The sequence below is a fragment of the Carassius auratus genome, chromosome 10 (genome assembly GCF_003368295.1).
Source record: "Carassius auratus strain Wakin chromosome 10, ASM336829v1, whole genome shotgun sequence".
NCBI lineage: Eukaryota > Metazoa > Chordata > Actinopteri > Cypriniformes > Cyprinidae > Carassius > Carassius auratus.
In genome coordinates this window covers 21,691,039-21,704,604 of record NC_039252.1, presented here as the reverse complement: position 1 = coordinate 21,704,604, position 13,566 = coordinate 21,691,039, and the positions used below count along the sequence as shown (strand labels likewise).

Sequence of the window (13,566 nt, the reverse complement as noted above, 5' to 3'; positions counted from 1 at the left end):
CACAATGCATTGCGACGTGACGCAACGATCCCGACCTGGTGTCTAAATGCTGCAGGCATAGTTTGTTGCGTGCATGTTTCTCCTTTTTTTCGTCTTTTCCCAGATACTGACACAATAAGGTGATGTCGGCGTAAATGAGTTGACATGTTTCAAGTATTCACGCTGGTGTTTTTTTTTTTTTTTAAAGCAATGAAGCAACCGCGCGAAGCCCTCACTATATAGGATTTTAGAAAGAATGCAGAGCACTAGTGTAGTGTGCAAACTTACCACAGTGTGGATTTCAGAAAGTGTGCAAAGACTTCACGTGCACACTTACCATAACATGGATTTACAAATAATGTTCTAAGGAGGGGCTCTCATGTCACTCTGATCGAGCAGCTCATAGATGGAATCATGCATCTCAAACAATATGTTTGAGAGTCATCTTCTTTTTCTAGTCTGTTAAACGCATTGGCCATTTTGCAACGAGCCTTCAGCGCGTACTGAGTGAGCGAGCGCCTGACTGAGTCATAACATAACATAAACATAAGTTGGTGTTTTTTTCTTCTTCGGGAGTGTCAGGGGCGTTGCCTGTTACGTCGTTTGGGTTATTGGGCTACCTTGTTGAACGCATATCATTATATTTCTCTTTTTTTTTTTCAAATATAATTAATTAGTCCAACGAACCGTTCGGTATGCATAATGCGTACCGCGTACCGAACCGAAAGCGTCGTACCGAACGGTTCAATACGAATACGCGTATCGTTACACCCCTAATATATATATATATATATATATATATATATATATATATATATATATATATAATAAAGTAAATCAAGCTGAATATTTTATATTAGACAAAAAATTCTTAAACTTTAAATAAAAGTGATAAATGCCTTGGCAAATAACTAAAATAAAAGAAGCTCTAAAAAAGTTTAAATCTAAAAATTTCTAACACAACAACTGAAATAAAAATACATTAAAGCTAAATAAAAATAAGAAAAATTAATAAAAACGGCAAAAACAAAAATTCCTAAAACAAACAAAATAAAAATTCAAACTGAAAATATAAAAATAAATGCTAATTCAAAATATGAATACTTAATTGTACATAAATAATACAAAAATATCACCGTTAAGAGTTCTTGTTGATTCTTTTAGAATATAAGTCTGATTCATGTAATGATTTGTCTACTCAGAAAGGTCAAATATTTTAGGGTTGTTCGAATGATTGTACAATGTCTGCACAATATCTATGCATCAGGTTTGATATGAACTTACCAGAGAAATTGCGCGACACCAGCATGGTGGTCAATATTGCTCCCTATACGTGAGAAAGAAATGTTAACAGAGCATCAAGCGGTGGCTTTCATACATATACAGATGAAATGCTTCCAGCTAATGACTTTTAAAAGAGACATCAGCAGACCTTGAGTTTCCTTCTTGCGTTGAACTTCTTCAGACACTCGACTGTTTCCTGTCTGTGCATCATGGACGCCACAGTGGAGCGTTGCTGCAGGAAACAGAGCAAATTGGATTATTGATTCAAATTTTAAGTGCTGTTTTGCATCTAGTTTTGAGTCTTAAAGTCAATATGAAACTAAAACTACTTTTTTGACTTATGGTTAATGGTCTTTATTAAAGGAAAGTCCTGCCACATTTCATATCATGAACATTTTGTTTTCTCATGAAATATATCATCTTAGAAGTAATATGGGTCACAAACGTCCATTTATTTTGACAATAGTTTATGTATTCTGGTATTTTGTGCTGGTCAATACTCACGCAGACCCACGGGTGTTTCAGAGCCTCCTGGGCCGTGATTCTCTTGGCTGGATTGATGGTCAACATCTGATTGATGAGGTTTTTGGCTTCAGGGGTGACCGTGTCCCACTCTGGCGAGGGGAACTACAGGAAACATGGGAACTCATGGGTATGTATTGACTGTTGTAGCAGTTGTACTATATGAGTGAAATCACAAGGGGACTCACGTCATAAGCCCCAGCTTTGATCTGTTGGTAGAGTTTGTGCTGGTCTTCATCCCAAAACGGAGGATATCCCACCAGCAGAATATACAGGATGACTCCTGCAATCACATTCTAGATCAGGGATCCTCAAATCTGGCCCAGGAGATCCACTTTCCTGCAGAGTTTAGCTCTAACCCTAATCAAACACACCTGAGCATGCTAATCAATGTCTTCAGGATAAATAGAAAATCACAGGGAGGTGAGTTTGATCAGGGTTGGAGCTAAACTCTGCAGCACATTGGACCTACAGGACAAGATTCGAGGAACCCTGTTCTGGATATTTCACTTCTAATGGATTCTATGGCATTCTTTGTGTACTCACAATTCAAAAAGTGCTAATGCAGACATTTAGGCACACCTAAAATAACCCTAAATGTAATATTAAATACACATATAAATTCCATAAAGGAACATATACATATATAAACACAAACAAAAAATTATGTTATATAAAAAATATAAACGTAAACACCCAACATTATCAAAACGGAAACTTATCCAATTTCCACAATTTATAATTCATAAAAATAATACAACAATATTATAAAAAATAACATACAAATTATAGAAAAATATTAATAAATGTTTAAATGTAATTGCTTAAAGCACTTGTAAAAAAAAAAAAAAAAAAAAAAAAAAAATCATTGTCCAGAAAAAAAACATTATAGTCACAAAGAAAAAAAATATTTTTTTTTTCTGAAAGCTTTCTGAAAGATCATGTGACACTGAAGACTGCAGTAATAATTCTGAAAATCAGCGCTTTGAATTACAGATGTGTTACATTTTAAATTATATTAAAATAGAAAACCATTCTTTAAAATTGTAATCATAATGTGCAATATTACTGCTTTTTCTGTATTTTGAATCAAATAAATTCAGCCTTGATGAGCATAAGAAACTTTTTTTTTACTCATACCAAACTTTTGAACAGCAGTGTCAATAGTTATATATGGAAATTATATTAAATAAATTAAATTATAAAATATACAAAACAATATTATATATATATATATATATATATATATATATATATATATATATATATATATATATATATATATATATATATATATATATATATATATATATATAAAAAATGAAATACTATAAATGTATAAAAAATTTAATTGTTTAATTCCATTGAGAAATAATGAAACATTCAGAAACAAAACTTTTTTTGAACTGGTTCTTTGTAATAACTCAGCATTTGTGAATCATTTGACTTTAAGTCAGAAATTTGTTTGGAGACTAAACCTGCCAGATGGGTTCAAAAATGTTAATAAACATCACGTGGCATGGTGATAAACAGTTAAAATTAATTGCTCTCGCTTTGAGTGTTGCATTCCTATAAATCCATGAACTGGTTCACTGATATACAAACAAACCTAATAAACCACTTGAAATGAATCAGAATTCCCAACCCCAGACCAAAAAACCACCAACCCACCACCTGGTCTGCAAAGTAATTAAACCGCTCAACTATCGATACTCAAGAGAAATGGAACGTGAAACACGACGGTGAAAGCGGCGCTTGGCAACAGCCTCTTGACAACACCTGCCAGAGAAGAGCCCTCCACATCTGAGAGCTGATGTGTCTGAATATGTGCGAGTGAGCGAGCGAGAAAGAAGATAGAAATAGATGCAAAGAACTCTGTTGGGAGGGAATGTGTGACTCACCACATGCCCAAATGTCCACAGGTTTCCCATAAGCCTCCTTTCGTAACACTTCGGGGGAAAGGTAACCCGGTGTTCCAGCGAACCCTGTATGCAAAAGCAAAAATACACATCTGAAAATGCAACATCCAGGCTCTTTCCAACATTGAATGTTGGAGAAAACCATTTGGGTGCCAGATTATGTGCTTGGAAATAGCAAAGCTCAACAAATAAGGCAAAACAGTTGGGGATTTTTGCTTTGGGAGAGTTCAAACCGACCACGTACCAAACCAGGCCTGCTGGTCCCCTTGCACTTCAATGGCCAGGCCAAAGTCGGCCAGCTTGACAGCGGCATTCTTGCATTTACTGGCCAAGAGCAGGTTCTCCGGCTGGGGGGGAGATGAGGGGCACACTCATATTACTGCCGAACCAAAATCTGATACATGTCACCTTTTAACATCGAACACATAACATACAACCACAGCTGCACAACAGATACAGCATACAAACAGAATCAACTCCCAAAATATACGCTGTGCTGGGCACGTGTTCTGTCACCGGTAGAGTTAGCTTGAAGAACATTTCCTGTGATGCTCTACTGCTTTACATTTAAAAATCGCATGTGAGTTTGATATCTAAGACTTTTTAACATCCAAATGGACCAATGGTTGATTCTCTAAAATAAAATCGCAATGATTAGCACTGCAGGTATTCACTTGTCAAGAAAACATCTAACAAACAAAATACAGATGAAAAATTATGCAACGAAGCCATTAGTTCTCAATCTGGTAGCTGGAACCAGTATTATTTTAGTATTATTTATACACCATTATAATTTTTTTAAATATTTTTTCATTATAATTTTGGTTAAATTTGGTCAATGTTAGGCTTGTTGTGATAGTCGGTGTTACCGGTGATACACGGTGTTTAACCCAACTACCGGTCATAGCACTTGACCACCGGCACCGTCCCCATCGTGTTGAAGTTTAAGCCTATAGCAATAAAGCACTTAATTCAGTTAGTGACTACGTGCCTTCGTAATTTAGCGTAAGCGGAACGAGCGCCACAGTAAATCAGCAGGTGTCCGATTTCATTTATCATTTGAGGAGAGTGAGGCGAGCTAACTGGCAAAGGATGGCTGAAGATCTGCTTTCAAAGCGAAATGCAAAAGCACCTATTTGGAAATATTTTGGATTCAAACCAAATGCCAACAGGGAACCTGAAAACATTAACGAGGCAACCTGTAAACTTTGCCTGATGAAAGTGGCAAGCATCCGGAGGTAACGCTTCGAATTTACACGCACATCTTCAAGCACACCACAAAAATGAAGCGGCCAAGATGGGTCCAGCGGCAAAAAAAAATCGACCACAAATGCCTGACACACAAACACAGCCTTCGATAAGTGGTGCATTTGCGCAAAGTTTAACAAAGTTTTTGATGTTCGTTCGTTTCATATTCGATGGTTGTGCGGTGTTTTTTTTTTTGCTGAAAAAGGCTGGCACTTTATTTAACAAATAGTGAATTTTTTTTATATATAATTTGTTTTTTGATACTATTTGATACAGTGGTTTGTTTTGTTAATAAATGCACTTTAAAGGTGTTTCATAAGTGCTTTTGTTTAGTTTTTACATGGTGTGTTGTTATTATTCATTTTGCAATAAAGATGTGTGTAATACAAGCGAGTGTCTTATTGTTTTGTGTATTTTTATTAAGAATAAAATTAATTAACCCATGATTAATTCAAACAAAGGCTACTGAATTGCCGCTAATTACTGCTTACTTACTGCTTATTGCACACTTACTGCTTATTGCACTTCTGGTTAGATGCTAACTGCATTTCGTTGCCTTGTACCTACATGTGCAGTGACAATAAAGTTGAATCTAATCTAATCTAATCTAATTAAAGTGAAAGTAAATTGAGACATGTGCACGTCTGCACAACCGCATTTTCGGCCACCCGAAATCCCCGACACGCAACCCCGGTGACACCGGGATTACCATTTGTTTTACACGTCGATTAACCAGTGGAAAAAATCCGTCACCGCAACATCCCTAGTCAATGTCATGTGTTTTTTAATTTTTTATGCTATTATTACTATTATTACCAATAATATTACTATTACGTTTATTTTTATTTCAGCCATTAGTTTTAGTTTAATTCAGTTCTGGTTGTTATTTATTGCCACTGCCAGTTAGTAATATTTTGTGCTTTAACAAAATGAAAATTAGAAAACTTTTTTTTATATATATCTAATATTTATATTTTATTATATTTCAGTTTTATTTTAATTAACAAAAGTGTTATAATAGTTTTACTTTTACTTTATTTAATAATAAAACTGGTTAGGACCTACTAGGAGAACTCAACACACTTTACAATAATTAAAAAAATATATATATACTCAATTTAATTTGTTCCCAACAATTACAATTTTACTTGTATTTTTAAAGAACCAGGGCTCCCATGATCTTGAAAAACCTGTATATAGGAGGGTTGTTTTAAAAATGCAATTTTTAGACTTGGAAAAGATTTGGAAACAATCATGGAAATTTTAATATATTCATGTCAAGACCTTTATCATGTAAAATTTGATGAGAAGTTACATTAAAATTAACCATATCTTGTAATCACAAATGACAGCACAGTGTGAACAGCACTCGGCTCTTGAAACTTTCATAATTACAGAATTTTATTATTTTAACTTTAAATATTTCCCAATTTTAATAAAATAACATTATGCAAAAATAAATCAATACATTTGTAAATAAAAGTAGTAAGCTACTTCTAACAAGTAGCTTTGTCGTTATAGCAGAAGTACCATAAATATGTAACATAAGTAGCGATTTCACTGAAGTCTGATACCGAATTCCGGGAAACAGATATTTACACACAACAACTGACAACATTCAACCATAGATATCAAGACAGACACTAGAGTTTATTTTGATTTCATGTTGATAAGAAAAAAATATTGACATGGATTTTTTTTTTTTATAAATTAAAGCTCTTTTATTAAGCAAGAATGCATTGAACTGATCAGAATTAACAGAAAAGACCTTTATGTTACAAATAAATGCTGTTTTTTTTTGTTTTTTACTTTTATTCATCAAAAAATCCTGAAAAATATGCATCACTGTTTTTAAGTAGTCTGCAGTTATTAAGTAGGTTTTCTTCCCTCTGCTCTGGTGAAAGTTGAGCCAGGTGGGATATTGGGTCCAGAGGAGCAAAGAATCATGGGAAACTTATTCAGTCTCAATCTCTGATCTCTTTCTTCCTATCATCCTCATCGCCCTACAGATGCTGCTCTGAAAAGAGACGAACGGTGTCTGTGTTCTGACGCTGAGTTGCCGTTGCCATCTGCTGGAGCTATTCGCGGAGCTCAGATGGCATATTGACGTTTCGGGCTCGTGGTTTGAAAAGCACTCTGATTGAGAATCCGTAGGATGGTGCGAAATGTTCAGTGACCTTGAGCTGCATCCAAGGAAAACGATGCTGGAAACGCATCCAGAATGAGATTTGCATTACCTGATTCTTTCAAATATAAAAAGCGACTTCTTAATGTGAAGCAGGATTGGAAAATGAAGCAACATGAAATCAAAACTGACCCTATTTAATGTATTTCCTGATTATATTGAATTATATTGGTGAACGTGATTCCATTCTAGTCCAGAATCAACCTGTGTGGCTTCAAACAAATCACATAGAAATAGACATAAAATCAACAACAAAAAAAATGTAATCTGAAATAATAGCACGATTTTAAGTTTTATGCCATACGTAGAAATCCATGCACACAAAATGTCATACCAAATCAGAAAGCGAGTATTAAAGAGACAGTTCAACCAAAAAATTTAAATTTGGACATAATTTGTTCACCCTCATGTTGTATGAGTTGCTTAAGAAAAGATGAAATTTTGAAGAATGCAAATAACCAAACAGTTGCCTTCCATGGAAGCCTGTCAATGGGTAAAACACATACCCACATTCTTCACAACATCTCTTCATCGTGTTCAGCAGAAGAAAGAAATCCATACAGGTTTGAACAACATGAGCATGAGTAAATGACACAATTTTCAGTTTTGGGTGGCCTATCTCTTTACAACACCCCCTACTGAATATTAATCATCTCATCATAATCGCACATCACATATAGCGTATGTTTACACAAAAGCATGCACAATACACAAATGAACGAACCACCTGTCACTCACCTTGAGATCTCGGTGCACCACACCCATTTGATGGCAATGAAGCACCGCCTCCAGGATCTGCTGGATGCAGTGACTGCATGCAAACACCAGGGGCGCATGTTAGTCTGAGCAATGCCATTCTCTCGTGCACAGGCACAGGCAGAAAATGCAGGCAGATTACAGGGAGCTACTAATAATATAACAGGACTTCTTCCCCATAAATTAATGTCAAAGATTGTTGTCTTGGAAATTTTCATAAAAGTTTGGCAAAGAGGTTTATCTACAAAATGAATCTCCCTACATAATGTCCACATTGTCAAATGTAACCCCCAAAACAAAAGGGAAAAATAATTAACTTGTTTATTTAAGAAATTATTCATTCTTTGACAATATTTTCATGATAAAAAATATTTTGGCATATTTTATCCCAAATTTTTAATCGTAATCAAGTGGTCAAAGTTAGACTAATTCTTTCTTTTTATTTGAGAGTAAAATATGACTGACATATTTCATGAGATTCACCCTTGGATTTATTTTACCTGCAAAGAAAACTAAAGGGTAAGCATTCAAACACATTAAAAATAAGATAAAAGAAACTTGGAACTTGAAACTTGAGAAAACCACCGTCCCCCAAAACAGAGACCCTTTACAGGTAAAGAAAGACACAATAATGGCTTCAATAAAGGCTCCTCCTTGATGCTATTAACTTTTTTCAGTCTGCAAAAGTGTTCATGTGCATCAACGTCTTTTGAAACAGCAGACATGATGGTTTTCCTGCATACCGAAACCCTGTTTCACTGACACAGGAAGCTCTAGCTAACACTACACATTTAAAAACTGCTCTGAAGGGTGAGACGATCTCACCTCCCACGACGAGAGAGAGCATCAGGAGAGACAGAGAAGGTGAAAGAGAAAGACTGAGCCCGAGACGAGAAAGAAGAGAGGCCCTGGAAAGGCTGCGGCGGACTGGAGTGTGTTTTTTTTGGCAGTTGTGAGGTGAGATAGGCTGGAGGAAATGTACCGGTGTGTGAGGAGAGGGAGGTGGACAGCGTGAGTCAGTCTGTGTAGGCGTGTGCTGATGATTTACTGAGAGGAAACGTGTGTGTGTGTGTGTGTGTGTGTGTGTGTGTACATGCTGTAAAACTGGAACATACAAAGCTGTTGTCTATTTCTTCCACACTAGGACTCTTCAACTACCTTGTTTTGGGAACTAAACTGAAGGTCTACAAACACTTTTCAGAATAATACTAGATCTGGACTAGTGGTCAACCGATATGTATTTTTTGACAGCCAATGCCGATATCTTGGAAAGCAGGGGGCCGATAGCCAATAAAAAACCGATATAATTTCTTTAATTATTGTTATTAATATTTAAGAAATTTGAAATAATTTGACAATGGATTAAAATGGTGCCTTTCTCAGGCACGCCATCAAAATAAAAGTCCTGCCTTGAACGCATCGGCCAAACAGAAAAAACTTATCGGCTAATGCCGATATTTGAAAAATGGCAAATACTGGCCGATATATTGGCCTTGGTGATATATCAGTCGACCACTAATATGGACATCATTAAAAACTAAACACTATTAAATATGTTTTTACTTACATAAAAATAGGCAGATTTACAAATCTAACTCTGTTTTTCCTGACTGAAAAAACTGAGTGAAGACAATCTGTGATGTTGGCTTGACAAAGCCAGGTTCTGAAAGTTTACAAATACTTTGAAAAAGTTTCTCTCATAAATTGTTACCAACTTGTTTTAACATGATTCGTTAATGGCGAATAGCATGTTTTGGCAAGTCGCTAACTTGTTTTAACATTTTGCTATGATGATTTAACAAGTTGCTAGCATGATTTCACATATCGCTAAGATCTTTTTAAAAAAAAAATCTTTTAAGATGCCCTATTTGACCAATCAAGGTACGTTGACGCTTCTGCCATTTTGGAACCGCCAACTTGACATCATTCATCATAATAATCAATGCATATTCATAGATATAAAAGCGTATACCTTGCTGTTGTAGATGCGCTGGGTTTGCAAACCGTTCCAAAAATGGTGGATTGCTTTACTTATTGCAGCTCATAGAAACAGTCGCTAATGAGGCATCTACATTAGGGATGTGCATTTCAAGCAAAAGTAATAATCGATAATCGCTGGGTATTATTCGATTAGTAGTGTTCGATTTTGCTACCTCCCATGAAAAAAAATGTAGGTAGTACTTATATGGGCCCGCCAAACCGAGGGGGAGCTTTTAATTGAAACGAGGGAACTAATATAGAACCTTACACGGCCCAGCCCGGGGCAAATCAGATTTCTCTGCCCAAGTCCGACCCACAAAGTGGTCATATTTCATTTCGATTTTATTTATTTAATTCAGAAATATGATTGGAACATTTTATGTGTTTTAAATTTAAGTTTTTTTTTGTTTTTTTAAATAGCCTACAAAGTGGCCAGTGCAAGACAGTGAGCTGAGCATTTTTGTCAGTTAATCCTTCTCAAAAAAAAAAAAGATTAGCCTCATAATATTTTAGGAATTAAGTCAAAATTATGACAAATGAAATCATGTTACACTGCATGAATTAAAATTGAAATAATACACCTGTATACTCTGCCAAAAAATGTATTAAAAAAAAAGGATCTGGCACCTGTCATTCTTCACATTTAAACTGGAAAACAGCAATAGGCTTACTGTAATTTTAACTCGAATTTATTTATTTCACGAGACATTCATTTTTATTAAATTATTCTGTTTTTCCACCAACATGCACTCAAATATTTATTTGTTATTATTTACGTGCTGCAAATATTAAACAGGAAAATATAATTGATTCATATGCCGCATGAAAGGAGGCAAATATGTCACTACAGATTAAAGAGCTTAAAAATATTTTATTGTTTGTATTTTATATTAAAATTAACAGAAGCCTGAGGCTTTGTTATAATAAGAAGTAACAAAGCCCAAAGCTTATTGCGATTAAAACGTCACATATTATTTCCAAGCATTTATACCTCAATTAAAAGCTTGTGAATAGTCACATAACCTTATTTACTTCAGAAAAATCAACATAACAGTCAAATTTTTTAATGGTTTAAAATTTTTTTATGATTATCAAACCAGTGCAATATTAAATTGTATTCCTTTAACAAATAACAAATCATTTTAATGCAGCTCGTAATCACAACTTAATAAGTGGGAAACAGGAAGTTTCTCGCTCAGCACAGTGGATCGTTTAGTTAACTTTGTGGTTTATTTTTTTTAGTCATTTGGGACGTGGTGACCCTCTCACAACATATTGCTTTATAAATCTATTGCGTTTGCCGCTCAGAAATGTTCACGTAATCATGCTGCAGTATAAGAAGTTCCATGCTTGCATGTGCACCGCACCCTAATTGAACTGAACCTCCACTGGTCCACCTCTTTCAACGAACCGCGTCAGAGCACGGCACGGAGCGATCACAGTCAACCGAACTGGACTTTGGGGGTAAGACGCACTCGGGCACGGTTCACATCCTTAGAAAATAATCGCACAGCCTAATAAATAATCAGTCACTAAATCGACTAATCAAATATTCGAAAATCGTGTCCCATCCCTAATCTACACATACACACACACACACACACATATATACATATATACACACACATACATATATAGATATACACATAGTGTTCCTGTAGCTCAACTGGTAGAGCACTGCGCTAGCAAACAAGCAAGCGCAAGGTTAGGGGTTCGATTCCCCGGGAACACACGATATGTAAAAATTGATAGCCTGAATGCACTGTAAGTCGCTTTGGATAAAAACGTCTGCTAAATGCATAAATTTAATTTTTAAATGTAATATATATATATATATATATATGTGTTGCTAACAAGCATTAGCATGTTCTTAGCATGATTCAACACATTGCTAACATCTTAACATGTTGCCAATATGATTCCAACATTCTGTTAATATGAATTAACACACTCCTAAAATGTAGTAGCACTATGCTAACGTGAATTTACATTTTGCTAACATGATTTAGCTAGTTTCTAGTATGATTTGACAATTACTAGGATCTGTTAACATTTAAGCATATTTAACACAAATTAGCTTGTTCTTAGCATGTTGTAAACCTATGCTAACATACATTAGCATGTTCTAACGTGTTTTAACACATGGCGAACATGAATTAGTATGATTCTACCATGTTTATTACATGGCTAGCATGCATTATGATTTTGCTAACATGTTTCCAACTAATGTTAAACTAGCATGTTTTAGTAACAGATCTTTTTAAAAGATTTTCCCTACAAACACTAGAGCAAGTGTGATTTTCAGGCATTTGAACAGATAATTTCATTTCATTATAACCAGAGTAGATCTGATGATGAAATGAGCCACTTTCGTTCAACTAACATTTCTGTCATTTTTCCTTTGAAAAAATGATGCACCTGTCTGAACCACAGAGTTAACCTCCAACTCCGCTCCAAATATGACCACTGAGTGCTGAACTCATCTCGGGTAGCACAGCTATTTCATCAATATCAATCGGAGGGCAATAAAAATGACTGATGACTGATTTGGCCCACAGGCATCCAGCTGAAGAGCCCCTGGACTAACACTGTTTGGTTCACTAATATAACGTAAAAAGATTCTGTGAGAAAGAAAAATCACAAATGGGATCTCTTTAAAGTAGTTATAACATAGAGAATCTGATTTTGAGATAGAAGAGTTGAACTATGAAATCAGAGTAACTTCCAGTGCTCAAAACTCAAAAATAATCAATGATCACCTATTTTACACATTCAAAACTCAATCTAAAACATAATATTGTATTATAACGGTTTTCAGAGCATATGGCCCCAACTGTTTCAGACAAAGTTGATTAGACTAAATAAATGAGAACTCAATTAAGCCTCCTAAACAATGAACACGTACACACAACAGCTAAATTCAGTTCACCTTTTAGTTCTTAATCCTCGACAGTGATTTGTAGAAGTGACAACCGCATTCAACAACTAAATTAACTCCCAAAAAACTCAAGTAGTAACAACCACATTACAGAAATTGGGGAATAATCCACAAGGAATGAGATACATCTTGATTTAGTGTTGCCAGATCTTGCAATTAAAAAACCAGCATATTAGAACAAGCTACATAAGCAACTTCCAAACATGTTCTTGTGAAAATAAGCCATTTACCAAAACACCACAGCCTGCACCTGCCTACTTTATTAACTTCATAAAATGGACTGCTTTATAAGCTGAACCCATACAACAAGCCAAAAGATGCTTAATAATAATAATAATAATAATAATAATAATAATAAGTGGACATTGCAACCCTTCTAGAGCACGCTCTGCAAAGCAACCTTTCAAATATTACTTCCAAATGTTTCAAATACTTACGCTCTATTCCTTTGGTTAAAAATGGCAGATACCACAAGACAGAAAAATAAAACTTTACTATGGTGACGATGCTTTAGTTTTGTACAATTTCATTTAACTAACTTTGTGTATCAGAATTACAATGCAAGAAATGACGGGGAATGAGATGCATCTTGACCCAGTGACAAATAAGAACAAGCCACATAAGCAAATTAAATGCAAACGTGTTATTGTGGAAATAAGCCACATACCAAAATATAACAACCTGCACCTTTCTACTTTATTAACTTCCTAAAATGGATTGCTTTATGAGTCGAGCCCAAACAACTAGCCTAAAGA

General features: G+C 35.1%; 1 protein-coding gene across 42 annotated transcripts in view; it reads right to left on the bottom strand.

The window, feature by feature from the left end:
• The window catches only part of camk2b2 (calcium/calmodulin-dependent protein kinase (CaM kinase) II beta 2), a 63,283-nt gene that overhangs the window by 30,823 nt on the left and 18,894 nt on the right, over positions 1–13,566 (bottom strand). For 35 of the 42 annotated variants that reach the window (XM_026274471.1, XM_026274464.1, XM_026274479.1 and 32 more), the window contains exons 6-12: positions 7,876–7,948; positions 3,949–4,051; positions 3,687–3,770; positions 1,974–2,068; positions 1,768–1,890; positions 1,412–1,495; positions 1,264–1,306 (exon numbers count right to left, since the gene is read on the bottom strand). In XM_026274471.1, the coding sequence (XP_026130256.1) occupies positions 1,264–1,306; positions 1,412–1,495; positions 1,768–1,890; positions 1,974–2,068; positions 3,687–3,770; positions 3,949–4,051; positions 7,876–7,948 (605 nt within the window). The remainder of the gene's footprint in view (positions 1–1,263; positions 1,307–1,411; positions 1,496–1,767; positions 1,891–1,973; positions 2,069–3,686; positions 3,771–3,948; positions 4,052–7,875; positions 7,949–13,566) is intronic. The other 7 variants (XM_026274465.1, XM_026274469.1, XM_026274473.1 and 4 more) reach the window with 1 other exon arrangement.